This window comes from Jaculus jaculus, chromosome 5 (genome assembly GCF_020740685.1).
Source record: "Jaculus jaculus isolate mJacJac1 chromosome 5, mJacJac1.mat.Y.cur, whole genome shotgun sequence".
Taxonomy (NCBI): domain Eukaryota; kingdom Metazoa; phylum Chordata; class Mammalia; order Rodentia; family Dipodidae; genus Jaculus; species Jaculus jaculus.
The window spans coordinates 170,985,674-170,999,160 of NC_059106.1; the positions used below are offsets into that span (position 1 = coordinate 170,985,674).

At 47.0% G+C, this 13,487-nt stretch overlaps 1 protein-coding gene across 6 annotated transcripts in view; it reads right to left on the minus strand.

Annotated features, from left to right (window-relative positions):
• Positions 1-3,994: 3,994 nt before the first annotated feature.
• Adarb1 (adenosine deaminase RNA specific B1) overlaps positions 3,995-13,487 on the minus strand; it is a 135,605-nt gene continuing 126,112 nt past the window's right edge. For 3 of the 6 annotated variants that reach the window (XM_045148824.1, XM_045148825.1, XM_045148826.1), the window contains 2 exons: positions 5,501-5,679; positions 3,995-4,596 (listed from right to left, as the gene is read on the minus strand). In XM_045148824.1, the coding sequence (XP_045004759.1) occupies positions 4,417-4,596; positions 5,501-5,679 (359 nt within the window). In that variant the 3' untranslated portion in view covers positions 3,995-4,416. Of the gene's footprint in view, positions 4,597-4,727; positions 4,816-5,500; positions 5,680-13,487 lie in introns of all 6 variants that reach the window. The other 3 variants (XR_006637131.1, XM_045148827.1, XM_045148828.1) reach the window with 3 other exon arrangements.

Consider the following 13,487-nt stretch of genomic DNA (forward strand, 5'->3'; position numbering starts at 1 on the left):
ACAAAAGTGAGAAAATATTTGTGTCCTGTGTCTGTTCATTTCCTCCCCCTGCAACCTCTTTTCTTCCCAAACGATCGGAAGGGTCCTGAAGTGAGCAAAGGCGCCAAGCACTCGATGGCATACAGTGGGCGACATGACCCTGGGGACCCGCGCCCGCAGCTCCTAGGTGCTGTCTGTCTACACCTTTCAAACTGTTCGATGGGTTTTGGTCCTAGAGCTGCTAATGAGCCAAGGGCAGGACTAAGGGAAAAGGAAAAGAAGGTCTCTATGACGCCATCATAGTGAAACGTCTTAGTCTTTATTGAGATCATCTCAATCCTTTGTCTACATGTGACAGTGTCTCATGCTCAGTTCCGGCTGGGCTCGGTGAGAGGAAGCTCATGCAGGCTGTAACATGTGGTATATACATAGATACACATACAGAGAACACTGAGCACTGTATCATAGCAACACATTTCTTGGCTGAATTACATTCATGTAAGTATCCAAATTCTAAAATCAAATTAAAAGCATATAGCCCAAAGCCTGGAACAGCAAACACCTTCCGGGGCTTTTTCCACGAGCATTCTAGGCTGTGCTTTTAAGCGACCGTGGTCCCGTTCCGTAGAAAGGCCCACTGGCGCCGTATGTGCCATCAGATCCTGCTGTGGCCACAGTAAGCTTTCCTGAGGCCAGGCGAGCATCACCCAAACAGCACCAGCAAGTACAGTTGCTGCCACAGACATGGGAAGTTTCCACAGGGGCTGAAAGGTGAGCACATTCTGACAAGAATCACCATTGGGTCAGACCCGTGTCCGTCTTGACTTGACCGTGGTCCCCGCCAGGTCAGAGGTTCCTGACTTCCCTTTCCTGGTATCACATGAACCTGAGCGCCAGTGTGCACAGAGCAGCCCACTTCCTCACCCTCTAGGAGACTGCCACATAACACATCGGGGGACAGGGATGCACACACAGCGCACGTGGAGCACAAGCCCTCTGCCCTGTTCATAACTATAATTTGGGGTTCATGGGACACAGGAATCTCCTGAGAGCTTCCCTAATCTCACAAAATTTGGAGGTGGAGAAGTCAGCTCACTTTATTTCTCTGGCTGGATGGCAGTTACGTCTGGGTCTAGCTGACATTGCTGGAATAAAGAGTGCTGCTCCTGCATGCATGGTGACTGCCTCGCACGGCGCAGCGTGACACGCGACACGCCCTGCGTTCCTGACCCTCGGGCCTGTGTGCGTGGACAGGACAGGAGCTGCCCAGCCCTCGGTGCACGGGTCTGAAGCCGCAGGGAGAGCACGGGCTTCCACGAGAGAGCAGCACCTACAGGCTGCAGCGGCGAGGAGCTGTGAACCAGTGAATCCAGAGAACGAGACACCTCAGGAGACGATGGCACTCTAAAAAGCAAATTCTTCTTAATTTATATATAAAATCGACCAAACAGGAAGGATAGTGAAAAGTGATGCTTTAGAATGAAAGCTGTATTCTTTGGTGTCCCTTACTGGGAGAGGTGCCACCTCCTGACCCCATGAGCAGGTGGTCAGGGCTCAGGGCGTGGACACCACACCCACCCAGCCTGTCCCTGTCCCTGCCTCAAGTCATGTGGGTAGGCCCTGATTCCACAGGAATGTCGCCTCACCCAATCCAACTCACAGCACTGCTCTCCTCCTGTGAAGACACCACCCTGGCCAAGCAAGCCTGAGCAGTCCTGTGAGATGGTCTTTGTGCAATGAATATTTCAAGTTTAGCTAACTAAATTCAGTAGAGACCCCCCCCCCTTCCCTCAATTGTCAATGATTCTTACAATTTAGGACTTTTCTAAAAAAAAAAAAAAAAAAAAAAACAAAAACACCCAAGACAAAACAAAACATCAAGTTCTTAAATGTGCCTAGCTTTCTTCTGAGTCCATCACGTCCAAGTCCAGAACTTGGACGTGGGCTACAACACTGCGGTAACGACGTCACCACCACGGCCCTCAGAAGGGGCTAACGCGTTCGGTGTCTTGGCAGCGAGCACTCCTTCCTTTTCTTCTTACTACGATGGGCTGTCTGAGCTGCCCCACTGTGGGCACAGGTGGAGGGGTACCCCACACTGCATCCTTCCTGCCAGGGCACGCTTGCAGGCTGCCCTCCCGTTCTCCTGCTAGGGCTCAGGCCAGGCACTGAGGTCTCGCACTGGGAACATGCCGTCCCTGGGACCGCCGCCCATCTTTGCTTTTACCCGACGTGGGAAGGCAGACACACTGCATGGTTTGTAGAGTATATGGGATATACTTTAACTGGACTTTATTGCCAAAAATCCACATAATTTTCTTTTTAAAACTAAGTCCATCTCCCCATCCCCACTAGAAAAAATATAATTTTCAAGACAAGAGTGAGAATGCACAACTTGGGGATTTTCCTTCTAGAGTATACAGTGGCCTATGTGGGAGGGAGGTGATGCCGCTGACCTTGCCTTCTCTGGGACCCAGTGCATTTCACCAGACAAGGCCCTTTGTGTCCCGAGACCCTGGCCAGCAAGGCCCAGCCTTGTCAGGAGGGCAGACGGTCAGCTGGAGACATGTGTAAACTCTGAACACAGGTGGGATCCTCTCACGAGAGATGAGCCCCACAGGATGAGCACCTGCACAGACATGGCAGGTACCACCCAAACACCAGCCTGCAGCCTGTGAGACTCTAGAGGGAGTGCCAATGTCTCTGTTCCCATTCCGTTTTTTCTTAGCGGGTAAAGAACACAGAAACCTGGGGTATAGCTCAGGACCACACAGCCTTGCTGTAGCGGGCATGCGCTGTGGGATGGGTCTGCGCCTGTCTCTGCGCCCAGCCCGAGGCCCCTCATGTGCCCTCCAGGACCAGGTGGACGCGCTGGGCTAACAACACACAGCCCTTCCCTCCGCTTCTCCCTAACCCTGAGTGGAAGCAACAAGGCACCTGGGGCAAGTCTGCGTGCAGGAGGTGCAGGTGGTCCACACCAGGGTCCCGGGCCATCCTGTGCACAGGGGTGATGAGGGGCATTCTGGGGCTTGCCGTGAGATGGCAGGGGCACCTGAGTCCTGCCTGTCATGACAGTGGCATCTGGTCTGCAGCTTGCCAGCCTCACGAGCGGCTTTGGCTTGAATACTTGTCCTTTTCCAAACATATCTTTCATAAAGCTGTAAAGAGTAACTGGATAGTATGCCTTACCTGGCAAGCTCCAAGAATGTATCTACTTAAAAAACTCATTTCCATCCTGTAAAGAGCTCTGAGCAAGCAGTGGTTCCTACCCGGCAGGCCCTGAGGAAGGAGCAGGAGGGGGGCTGTGCTCCATGGGGCAGGTCCACAGCACTGCGCTTAACCCCGAACACGCGGCCAGCACACGCCTCAGGACCTGGCTGAGACCCACCGAGTGCTCCCGGTCCACAGAACTGTACCTAACCCCGAACATGCGGCCAGCACATACCTCAGGACCTGGCTGAGACCCACCGAGTGTTCCCAGTCCACAGAACTGTACTTAACCCCGAACATGCGGCCAGCACATACCTCAGGACCTGGCTGAGACCCACCGAGTGCTCCCGGTCCACAGAACTGTACTTAACCCTGAACACGCGGCCAGCACACGCCTCAGGACCTGGCTGAGACCCACCGAGTGTTCCCAGTCCACAGAACTGTACTTAACCCCGAACACGCGGCCAGCACACACCTCAGGACATGTCTAGTCTTGGATTACTTAGAAGTAAACCAAATTTTCCATGATTTGAGCCCAACTGGGGGCACAGAAGCTTCTAGAGGCTGCTCACGACTCTGAGGGCCAGGGTCCCTGCTGCAGGGCCAGGGTGCGCCAGGAGGGCTGCTGAAGCCTACTGTGAGGACCTACAGCCAGGCGTGCGTGTGGCGGTTTTCTCTAGGGTTCTAATTCCTACTTCTAGTTTCCCGTGCTCTTCCACATATAAATGATTTCTGCAATTAAAATAATGTGGCATAAAAGTGACCTGACATAATTACTTCTTATTTTATAAATCTCATTCCTAGCTCTGAATAAATTATTTATTCAAGAATTTCACACAAAGTAATTACTATTTTTCTATACTTGAAGAAGCCCTACTCAGTAGAACTCAATTTCTAACATAAACCAGGATATAAAGCAGTCACTGGGAAGTTCCGGGGGGAAGTGTGTGGCAGGGAGATGCTGGGGGTGGTGCTTGGGCCCCCATGCCTCCCATGCACCCCCATTGTGAATCTGCTCCCTGTTCAGACGTGAGATGCCCAGCACCCCACACATCCCCATGATGCCCTGTTGGGTGAGAGATGCTGGGGATGGTGCTGGATGCCCAGTGGACCCCCAGGCCTCCCGTGCCCTTCCAGAGGTGCACATCTGCATCAGTTCAGACGCGAGGTTTTCGGGGTGATGCAGGTGCCGTAGCCTCAGCACCCTGTGCTCAACACCCGTCTGGCTCAGGGCGTGAGAGAGAACTGGTCCTGCTCTGTGGGCTTCTCCACCCAGGCACCCAGCCCTGCCTTGATGAAGGCAGTGAACAGCCGGGCCTTGGCGGCCTGGTACTCCTTCGCCGCCAGCTTGGACTCGTGGTACGTGTTGGGCTTAGTGATCTTGGTGCGCAGCAAGTGTGTGGGCACCTGTGGAAGGACACATGCACACATAAAGTGACTGTCAGAAACACAACGAAGAAAACAAGACCTAGCACAGTGTTCAGAAATGGTGCCCAGTATTGTGCTGGCTTGAGGGGCATGCAAACAGAAGAAAGTACCCTTCTACAGAGCGTGGCATCCATGAGACATCCCTAAGCTTGCAGGTTTCAAAGGCAGATGCAGATCCTGGGCTTTGGAGACAGGCTTCTGGAAAACCACAGTGGACGGACTCAGGCTCCACCCTCCTCACTTGTGACTATCACACAGTAAGCCTGGTCACAGCAAGGCTTGAAGGTGTCCCTGGGGGCCCACTCAGCTCAAAGACCAGGGCTACTGTAGTATACATTTTATAAATCTCATTCCTCGCTCTGAATAAATTATTTGTTCAAGAATTTCACACAAAGTAATTACTATTTTTCTATACTTGAGGAAGCCCCACTCAGTAGAACTCAATTTCTAATATAAACCAGGATATAAAGCAGTCGATTTCTGTGTGTTCTGAGCTGGCTTCATAATGAAAAAAACAAAACAACAACAAAAACTTAACCTAAAAATGAGTGACAGTGAGTGCTAAACGGCCTGCAGCTAAAACACAACCATCCAGCCCTCAGGGAAGGGGTGGGAGGTGCTCGGTCTCTTCCCAAGCCTGGGGCAGTGGGCCTGAGGTCTGCAGGAGCAAGGGAGGAACTAGCATTTGAGGCATCCCTGAGACTTGTGGTGTCAAGGCCCCAGTTTTAAGCAGACAACAGTTGGAAGGAACAGAAAGGTTTTCAAATGGCCTTGTTGGGAAGCTGCAATGACACCACGTGAGGATGGAAGCGGGAGGGACGGGAGGAAGGAGATGGGCCCACTCGGGGAGGTGGACGGACACCCTGTGAGGGCGTCTCAGTACCTTGCCGTGCACACGCATCCAGCGACAGTACAACGCGTGCTTACACAGGCGGGACGCACGGCCCAGCTCGTCCTTCCCCGTAGTGGCGTTGATGACCTCGATGGCAGAGTCACCCACCGTCCAGTTAACACTAAAGTTGGGCGCCTTTCCTGGCTGCCGCGCCTCTGCATTGCTGATGCCTGAGACAGAGCACACGGGAGGGGACGTGAAGCCGCACTCACTCACACCTGGGAGAGGCTGGCCGGCGCAGCGCGGGGCAACCCAATGCCTGTGGCTGGGGGCGCGCGGGGGGGGGGGGGGGGGGGAACGACGACTCAAGGCCCAGGTAGACACCTGCCACAAGGAGTCATGAATGCTGAGTCTACCACCGCGCCAGTGTCCCTCTGTGACCCAGAAACCAGAACTAACACTACTCAGGGACGTGCCTGTCTGGAGGGGCAGCAGAGCCAAGGCTAACGGAGTCCTGTGTTCCCAAGATCTCATGCCAAGCACACCTCAGCAGAGTTAGAAGCCTTGCAGCCTCGGGCCAGATGGGCAAGAGTCACTCTAGGGTCAACTCAGGACCCACAAAGTTCAACCAGTGGGAGTTCTCCTCAGTGTGCCCTGCCTGCTCTGGTACTTAACCACCACATGCCAATGACAGTCCACACATTGAGGTCTGGTAGCTTCACATGTGCAGCACTCAGGTGCAAGAGGAGCCCCAGAGCTTTCCTTTCCTGGGGTACCCAAGCTATCTCATCTTAACTAAGCATGGCTTCACTTTGGAAAGTTTTACAAGATACCTGGCTATGAACCTGAATGCACATATCTCCTTTTTTTTTAAATTGACAACTTGCATAGGATGGTATTGTATATATGTAAGTAGAAGAATAGATTAATGGGACTGAAAAGGCCTAAGTAAGGTCAGGGGAGGAGATTGAGTAAAGGAAAGGTGGAGGGAGGGCCAATCACATCTCCATTTATACTTGATCTGGAGACCCACAGCACCCAGATGCTATGGGCTTTCCACATCAAACTGGCTCCAAATAGGAGTTTCTGGCCCCGAACATGAATTGGTCAACATTTTAGCCCAGCCACAGTCATCAGCCTACTGTGAGTAGCCCAGGGCTCTCTCAGTCAGAGCTCCTAGAAGAACGCGGCAGAGATACAGACATGCGGGGAGGGGGAGGGCTTGCAGAAGGCACCTCTGATCACCCCAGGAGGACCCACCACAGTGTACCTGTTATTCAGGCTAAGAGAGAGAAGTTGAGGAGGCTAATACCTGACAAAGCACACCCCAGAACAAAGATTACTACCAGAGATAGCAGTCATCTTATAATGATAAAGAAGATCAGTTTGTTTACTTATTTATTATTTTTTTGTTGCACTGGGGATTGAATGTAGAGGCCCCTTACCACTAAGCTATACAGCCCCAGCCAGAGTGACTCATTAAGACGTCAACAATCCTAAGCTTTTATGCATTTATTCACAGAGCTACAAAGCATGTGAAATAAACCCTTAAAAATTAGATGGAGAAATGGATAACCTATAATCATAGTTAAGAGATTTTTAATACCCCCCTCTTGAGAATGGACAGATCCAGTATGTCAGTAAGGACATGAAAAGCAAAACCCAATCTTTCCACTTGGTTTAATCAACATTTGCACATTGTTCTACCTAAAACGAATGATACGCATTCTTTCAAAGTTTTCACAGGACAGATCAGATAAAGGCATATCATGTTCTGGCCTGTTAAACTAGTACCCATAAATTTAAATGAACTGGGCTGGAGGGATGGCTTAGCGGTTAAGGTGTTTGCCTGCAAGGCCAAAGGACCCAGGTTTGATTCCCTAGGACCCATGTTAGCCAGATGCACAAGGGGGCACATGCATCTGAAGTTCGTTTGCAGTGGCTAGAGGCCCGGGTATGCCCATTCTCTCTCTCTCCTCTTTCTCTGTCAAATAAATAAATATTTTTTTAAAAGTTTAAATGAACCTAAGTCATAAAATGAAACTCAATTAGAAATCAACAATGGAAACATCTCTGTAAACCCCTTGAATATTTTGAAACTATATAGCAAACTTTTAAATAATCCATAGATCAAGGTATTTGAAATGAGTGAAAATGAAACACAACATATCAAAATTTATAAATGCCATAAAAGCAGCAAAAAGATAATGACCTCTGCTAGCATCTTGAACTAGAAAAAGAGCAACAAAAATGTCACATAAACAGGGCTGGAGAGATGGCTTAGCGGTTAAGCGCCTGCCTGTGAAGCCTAAGGACCCCAGTTCGAGGCTCAGTTCCCCAGGTCCCACGTTAGCCAGATGCACAAGGGGGCGCACATGTCTGGAGTTCGTTTGCAGAGGCTGGAAGCCCTGGCGCACCCATTCTCTCTCTCCCCCTCTATCTGTCTTTCTCTCTGTGTCTGTCGCTCTCAAATAAATAAATAAAATAAAATAAAAATGTCACATAAACAGAAAAAAGGAAATGACTATTATCAAATAGAAATTAATAAAATATAAGACAGAAAGTAGGGCTGGAGGGAGGGCTTAGCAGCTAAGGTGTTTGCCTGCAAAGCCAAAGGACCCAGGTTCGATTCCCCAGGACCCACGTTAGCCAGATGCACAAGGGGGTGCATATGTCTGGAGTTTGTTTGCAGTGGCTGGAGGCCTTGGCGTGCCCATTCTCTCTCTCCCTCTTTCTCTGTCAAATTAAATAAATTTTAAAAATTAAAAACTAAAAATAAAAACCCCAGAAAATAATGGGGAAAAGAAAAAAAAAACCCAAAGTTGGTTTTTAGAGATGATCAGCAGAACTGCTGCTAGAATGACTGGAAAAAGAAAGAAGAAACAAGTCACTAATGTCAGGAATAAAAGTCACCACAGATTCCACAAAGACTAAACCATGGTAGAAGAATATTAGGAATACTTTACACCAACAACTAAACATCAGATGACATAAACAAATTTCTTGAATATATAAATTACCAAGCATATTCAAGGAAAAATAATATAAATAGCCCTAATTTTCTCATAAAGAAATCTTTAGGCTCAGATGACTTCACTGGGCAATTCAACTAAACATTTAAGGAAGTGGCAACATAAACTCTCTTCCAGAAAACAGATAAAGAAGAAATGCATTTCAACTCACTTTATATCCGCCGAAGATTAAAACTACAGACCACAGCCTGAGAATACAAAGTGAATTCCAGGTGAGTCTGAGCTAGAGTGAGACCCTGCCTTGAAAAAACAAAAAACAAAAAAACCCAAAAAACAAACAAACAAACAAACAAAAAACCAAAACTACAGACCAAAATCATATTGGTACACCATAGATGCAAAAGTTCTAAAGAAAATTTTTAGAAATTTGAATCAAACAATATACAACAAGAGTAAAAATTAAAACCATCTAAAATTATCATGGGAATACAAAGCTGGTTTAATGTTTTAAAACTCGGTGCCTAAGAGATAAACCAAATGACCCTGAGAAAACAAAGCATTTGGCAAAAAGTACAACATCCATTCTTTTTTTAAATTTTAAATATTTTTGTTTATTTATTAGAGAGAGAAGGAGAGAGAGAGAATAGGCACACCAGGGACTCTAGCCACTGCAAACAAACTCTAGATGCAAGAGCTGCCTTCTGCATCTGGCTAATGTGGGACCTGGAGAATCGAACCTGGATCCCTAGGCTTTACAGGCAAGTGCCTTAACCACTAAGCTATTTCTCCAGCCCCAACATCCATTCTTGATTAAACAACCTTCACAAAGAAAGAACAGAAAGAACCTTTCTTAAGCTGATAAGGGCAGCCTTCAAAACCCTACAGCTGGGCTGCAGAGATGGCATAGCAGTTAAGTGCTTGCCTGTGAAGCCTAAGGACCCCTATTCGAGGCTCAATTCCCCAGGACTTACACTAGCCAGATGCACAAGGGGGTGCACGCATCTGGAGTGCATTTGCAGTGCCCATTCTCTCTCTCCCTGTCGCTCTCAAAAACAAAAACAAAAACAAAAACCCTACAGCTGGCATCACACTCAGTGGTAACAGACTGAATTCTTCCTGCTAATTCTTTCTACCCACAAGGATGTCCACTCTCACTTCTACTCAGCACTTTGGGAAACATTCTATCCATGCAACAGGGTGTGAAAGAAATCAAAACATCCAAATTATAGAGAAATAAGATATGAACATGACTGACCACAGACACAATGCAATGGAGTCTATAAAGACTACTAGAACAGCATCTCCACAGATGAGCAATTTGAAGTTTAAGCAAAAGCATAATATTTAAAATAGCATCAGAAATATGATACACTTAAATTCTAACCCAAGACATCGAAGAAGAGAGTGACCCCACTTCCTCCTTCTTCCTGGTCTAAGTGAGTGTTTTCCTGTCAGTGGGCTGGCTTGGGGGGCTTCCTGGAACCTGAGCCGTAATGCACACATCATGGACCAACCACAGCCTTCGCCTTAATTTCAGCTGACCAATCGTGGACTCTGGACGGGGGGGGGGGGGGGAGAGGGGGTTCCCCTCAGTTGATAAAAGATCAGCTCCCACTGGGCCTGGTGGATTTTCCAGCTCTGGAATTTCCTCATCCAGAAGAGTCTATTCTCTCTGCTTTTTTCTTTTTGAAATAAACTTTAAACATTATTCTTTTAAACATTTTCTTGCCTTTTAATTGTTTTTTAAAAATATTATTTTTTATTTGACAGAGAAAGAGGGAGAGAGAGAAAAATGGGTGTGCCAGGGCCTCCAGCCACTGCAAACGAACTTCAGACATGTGCTCCCCCCATGCATCTGGCTAATGCGGATCCTGGGGAATCGAACCTGGGTTCTTTGGCTTTGCAGGGCAAATGCCTTAACCACTAAGCAATCCCTCCATCCCACCTTTTAATTCTTTAATCTGTGGAGAATACGAAACCAACCCTCTCAAGATATTGGTTCTCCATAAAATTTATCTACATTCTCATAGCAATCCCACTGAAAGCCCAAGCCAGCTTTTATATATAAACTGATAAAGCAGATTACACAATTGTTGTTATACTGATACAAAAAGGAGCTAAGTGAGCCTGTTTCTTCTTTGAACAAGAAATATAAAATTGAAAAGAGAAAAGAAATACAAAACTGGAGAGCTAATTTTACCTGACTTCAAAATGCGTAATAAATAATTACAGCAATCATCGCAGTGTGACATTGGCTTCGAGGCAGGTATCAAGATAGATGCAGATAGATGGAAAATATTGGCATCTAGAAGTAGACCGAGAAACACACATGCACAGAGCCCTACATATGTATGTCAGCTGATTTCTGACAAATGTTAAAATAGCAATTCAGTAAAGAATGGAGGAGGAATGTTTCCCCAGTGGGTGCTGGGTCAACTGGATATCTTACCTGTTAAGAATAAATTTAAGCTGTTGGGCAGCACCATTTTTCAGGAATTTGCCAAGATGATGACACAAAGGGAAAAAAAAGAGGTGTCCCAAATATGTTCTATGTGTCTTTTGCAAACCATGTCTGGCCACATGCCTACCCTTCTACAAGAGACGTAACGTTAGACTCTGACAGACTGGTGGTTGCACACGTGCTCTATGATATTACCCAGTTGCTACTGGCATCATTATAAATACGGGCAAGGTTCTGGCCAAGAGGTGAATTGTGTGCTGAGCCATCTAAGCGGTCTAAGGCCTGAGACAGCTTTCTGAAACACATGATGGAAATGATCAGAAAACGAAAAGCTTATTCAGGGGTGCTGCCTTTGGAGACCATTTACTATCTTGGACAATTTAGAGTCCCATTCACTTCCTCTGAGAGCATCCTTTTTAGCATCTACTTGGGTCCTTGCTCCTGATCCATCTTAAGATCTGTAGCTGTTACTTCTTGGGTTTGCTGCTGAGCTAACCAACTGGTGAGCGGACAGTGCTGGAACTGTTTTCTGAGGAGAGTGCCCACTTAGCTACCAATCATGGAAATCTCTGACCAGAATGGAATTAAGTCTTTCACGAACAACTGGCTAATGTTTGCATTATGTCAACTTCCTTTTCAATTCTGTTGCTTCTCTACAAATCAAATCAAAGGGCCACTGTTGAAAGCTCCTTAAATCCTAGAGCTGGTTAAACAGTCAATTAACTAAAAAGTAAGACTAAACGTATAAACCTTTTCCCCTTAAATTTTAAACTAACTAAAGTGCCATCTTTAGTAAAAATGGAGTAAGTCAGGCAAAAAGAAAATAGCTAGCCCAAGGTTACAATACTAACCACATGCTTTTTCTGGGCAGAAGGCCTAAGATGGTCACATGAGTGCATTTCAAGTCCCCAAGGCTGCCACACTGTGGAGACACACACCTATGAGCAGCTTATCTCTCCACGGCTGCAAAGCAAGAAATAGGGTAATGAGTTGATCACAGGCCATGGCGCAGAAACCGATAAAAGCAGGAATGGCTCAACTGGTAAGTGAGAGTCCCAGTTGTCAATTAAGTTTGTTAAATCAGAACTTTTAATGTGAAATTACAGAGAAACTGTGGATTTGATTAATAACTGATACAAACTGAAAAATTAAAAAGAGCTGACATTGACATTTTTCTTATTTCTACTTTAAAGACACTTTCTAATAGGTTCCTCAGTTGGGGGGGTGATAAGAAATGAATTCTAGGTCTGGAGAGATGGCTCAGTGGTTCAAGGTACTTGCTTGCAAAGCCTGATGGCCCAGGTTCAATTCTTCTGTACCCATGTAAAACCAGATACACAAAGTGGTGCATGCATCTGGAGTTTGTTTGCAGTGGCAGGAGGCCCTGGCACACTCATTCTCTATCTGCCTCTTTCTCTCTGTCTCTCTCAAATAAATAAGTAAAAATATTTTAAAAAGAAAAGAATTCTATACACAATGCTCAATATGGATATTTATTGCTATGGGTTCACATTTCAGAAATTATTAGTCTCTTATTAGAGGGTTAAGGGAAATCTTGATGTATAATTTCTTCTGCAAATACGTAATAGTAAAGGTCTGGGTGGGAGTGAACATTTAAGGAAAGCCATGTGCACAGCACCTACCCACAATGGCACTCAGGTGCCAGACACAGGAAAGGGGAAGCTTCTGAGCACCTGTGTCCCTTAAACTGATCACACTACACTTTTACTTTTTCTTTTTTTTTAAATGAGGTGGTCTGACTGCTGTTCCTGACTGTTTGAGCCCTGCCAGGGGGGTCACCACCACTCCCTGTGGGGAGTAATGCGGCTTCCCCAGCCCCTGGCAGTGCTCCAGTCTACTTTCCAGAGCCCCCACAGGCAAGCTTCACTTGATGAGAATTGTCCACCCATGCCACCTTGCTTGTTCACTAAGGGGAGCCTGGTCCACCCTTGCCCTCAAGCAGTCTGACTGTCCCCTGGGCTCTGGAGCCCTCATGCGGGCACAGTCAATATCACTGGTCTTTCCTCTTAGGCACTCAGTGAGCCTTGGACAATGCACTGGTTCAAAGGAGGATCAGGTTTGGGGAACTCGGGGCTATGAGCTGGACCCGCAGCTCGCGTGAGAACAAAGCAGTTAAGGAACCAGGAAGGCTTCTGCTCCAAGGCACAAGGCAGGGAGGCTACTGGGCATCACAGCAGGCCCCATGCCCACCACACAGCAGTTCATTTTCAAAGATGTGTTTCCATTAGGAAATAAAAATCAAATTTCTCACTGGGCATGATGGTGCATGCCTTTAATCCCAGCACTCAGGAGGCTGAGGTAGAAGGATTGCTATGAGTATGAGGCCAGACTGAGGCTAGAGTTCATTCTAGGTCAGCCTGGGCTGAAGTGAGACTCTGTCTCAAAAATTTTTTTTTTATTTTCACATTTCAACCCTGATGGCATGAGAAAAACAAGAAGCAGCCTAGTGCTAGAGAGTTGTTTTTTTTAAAATCTTGATTTGCTTTAGTTTTTAGGTCACGCTGTCTTAGTCAGTTTAGTCACCATGTGTAGCATGTGTCAATTTCCATTCCTCCCTAAAGACATGACAAGTCACATGGTGCCT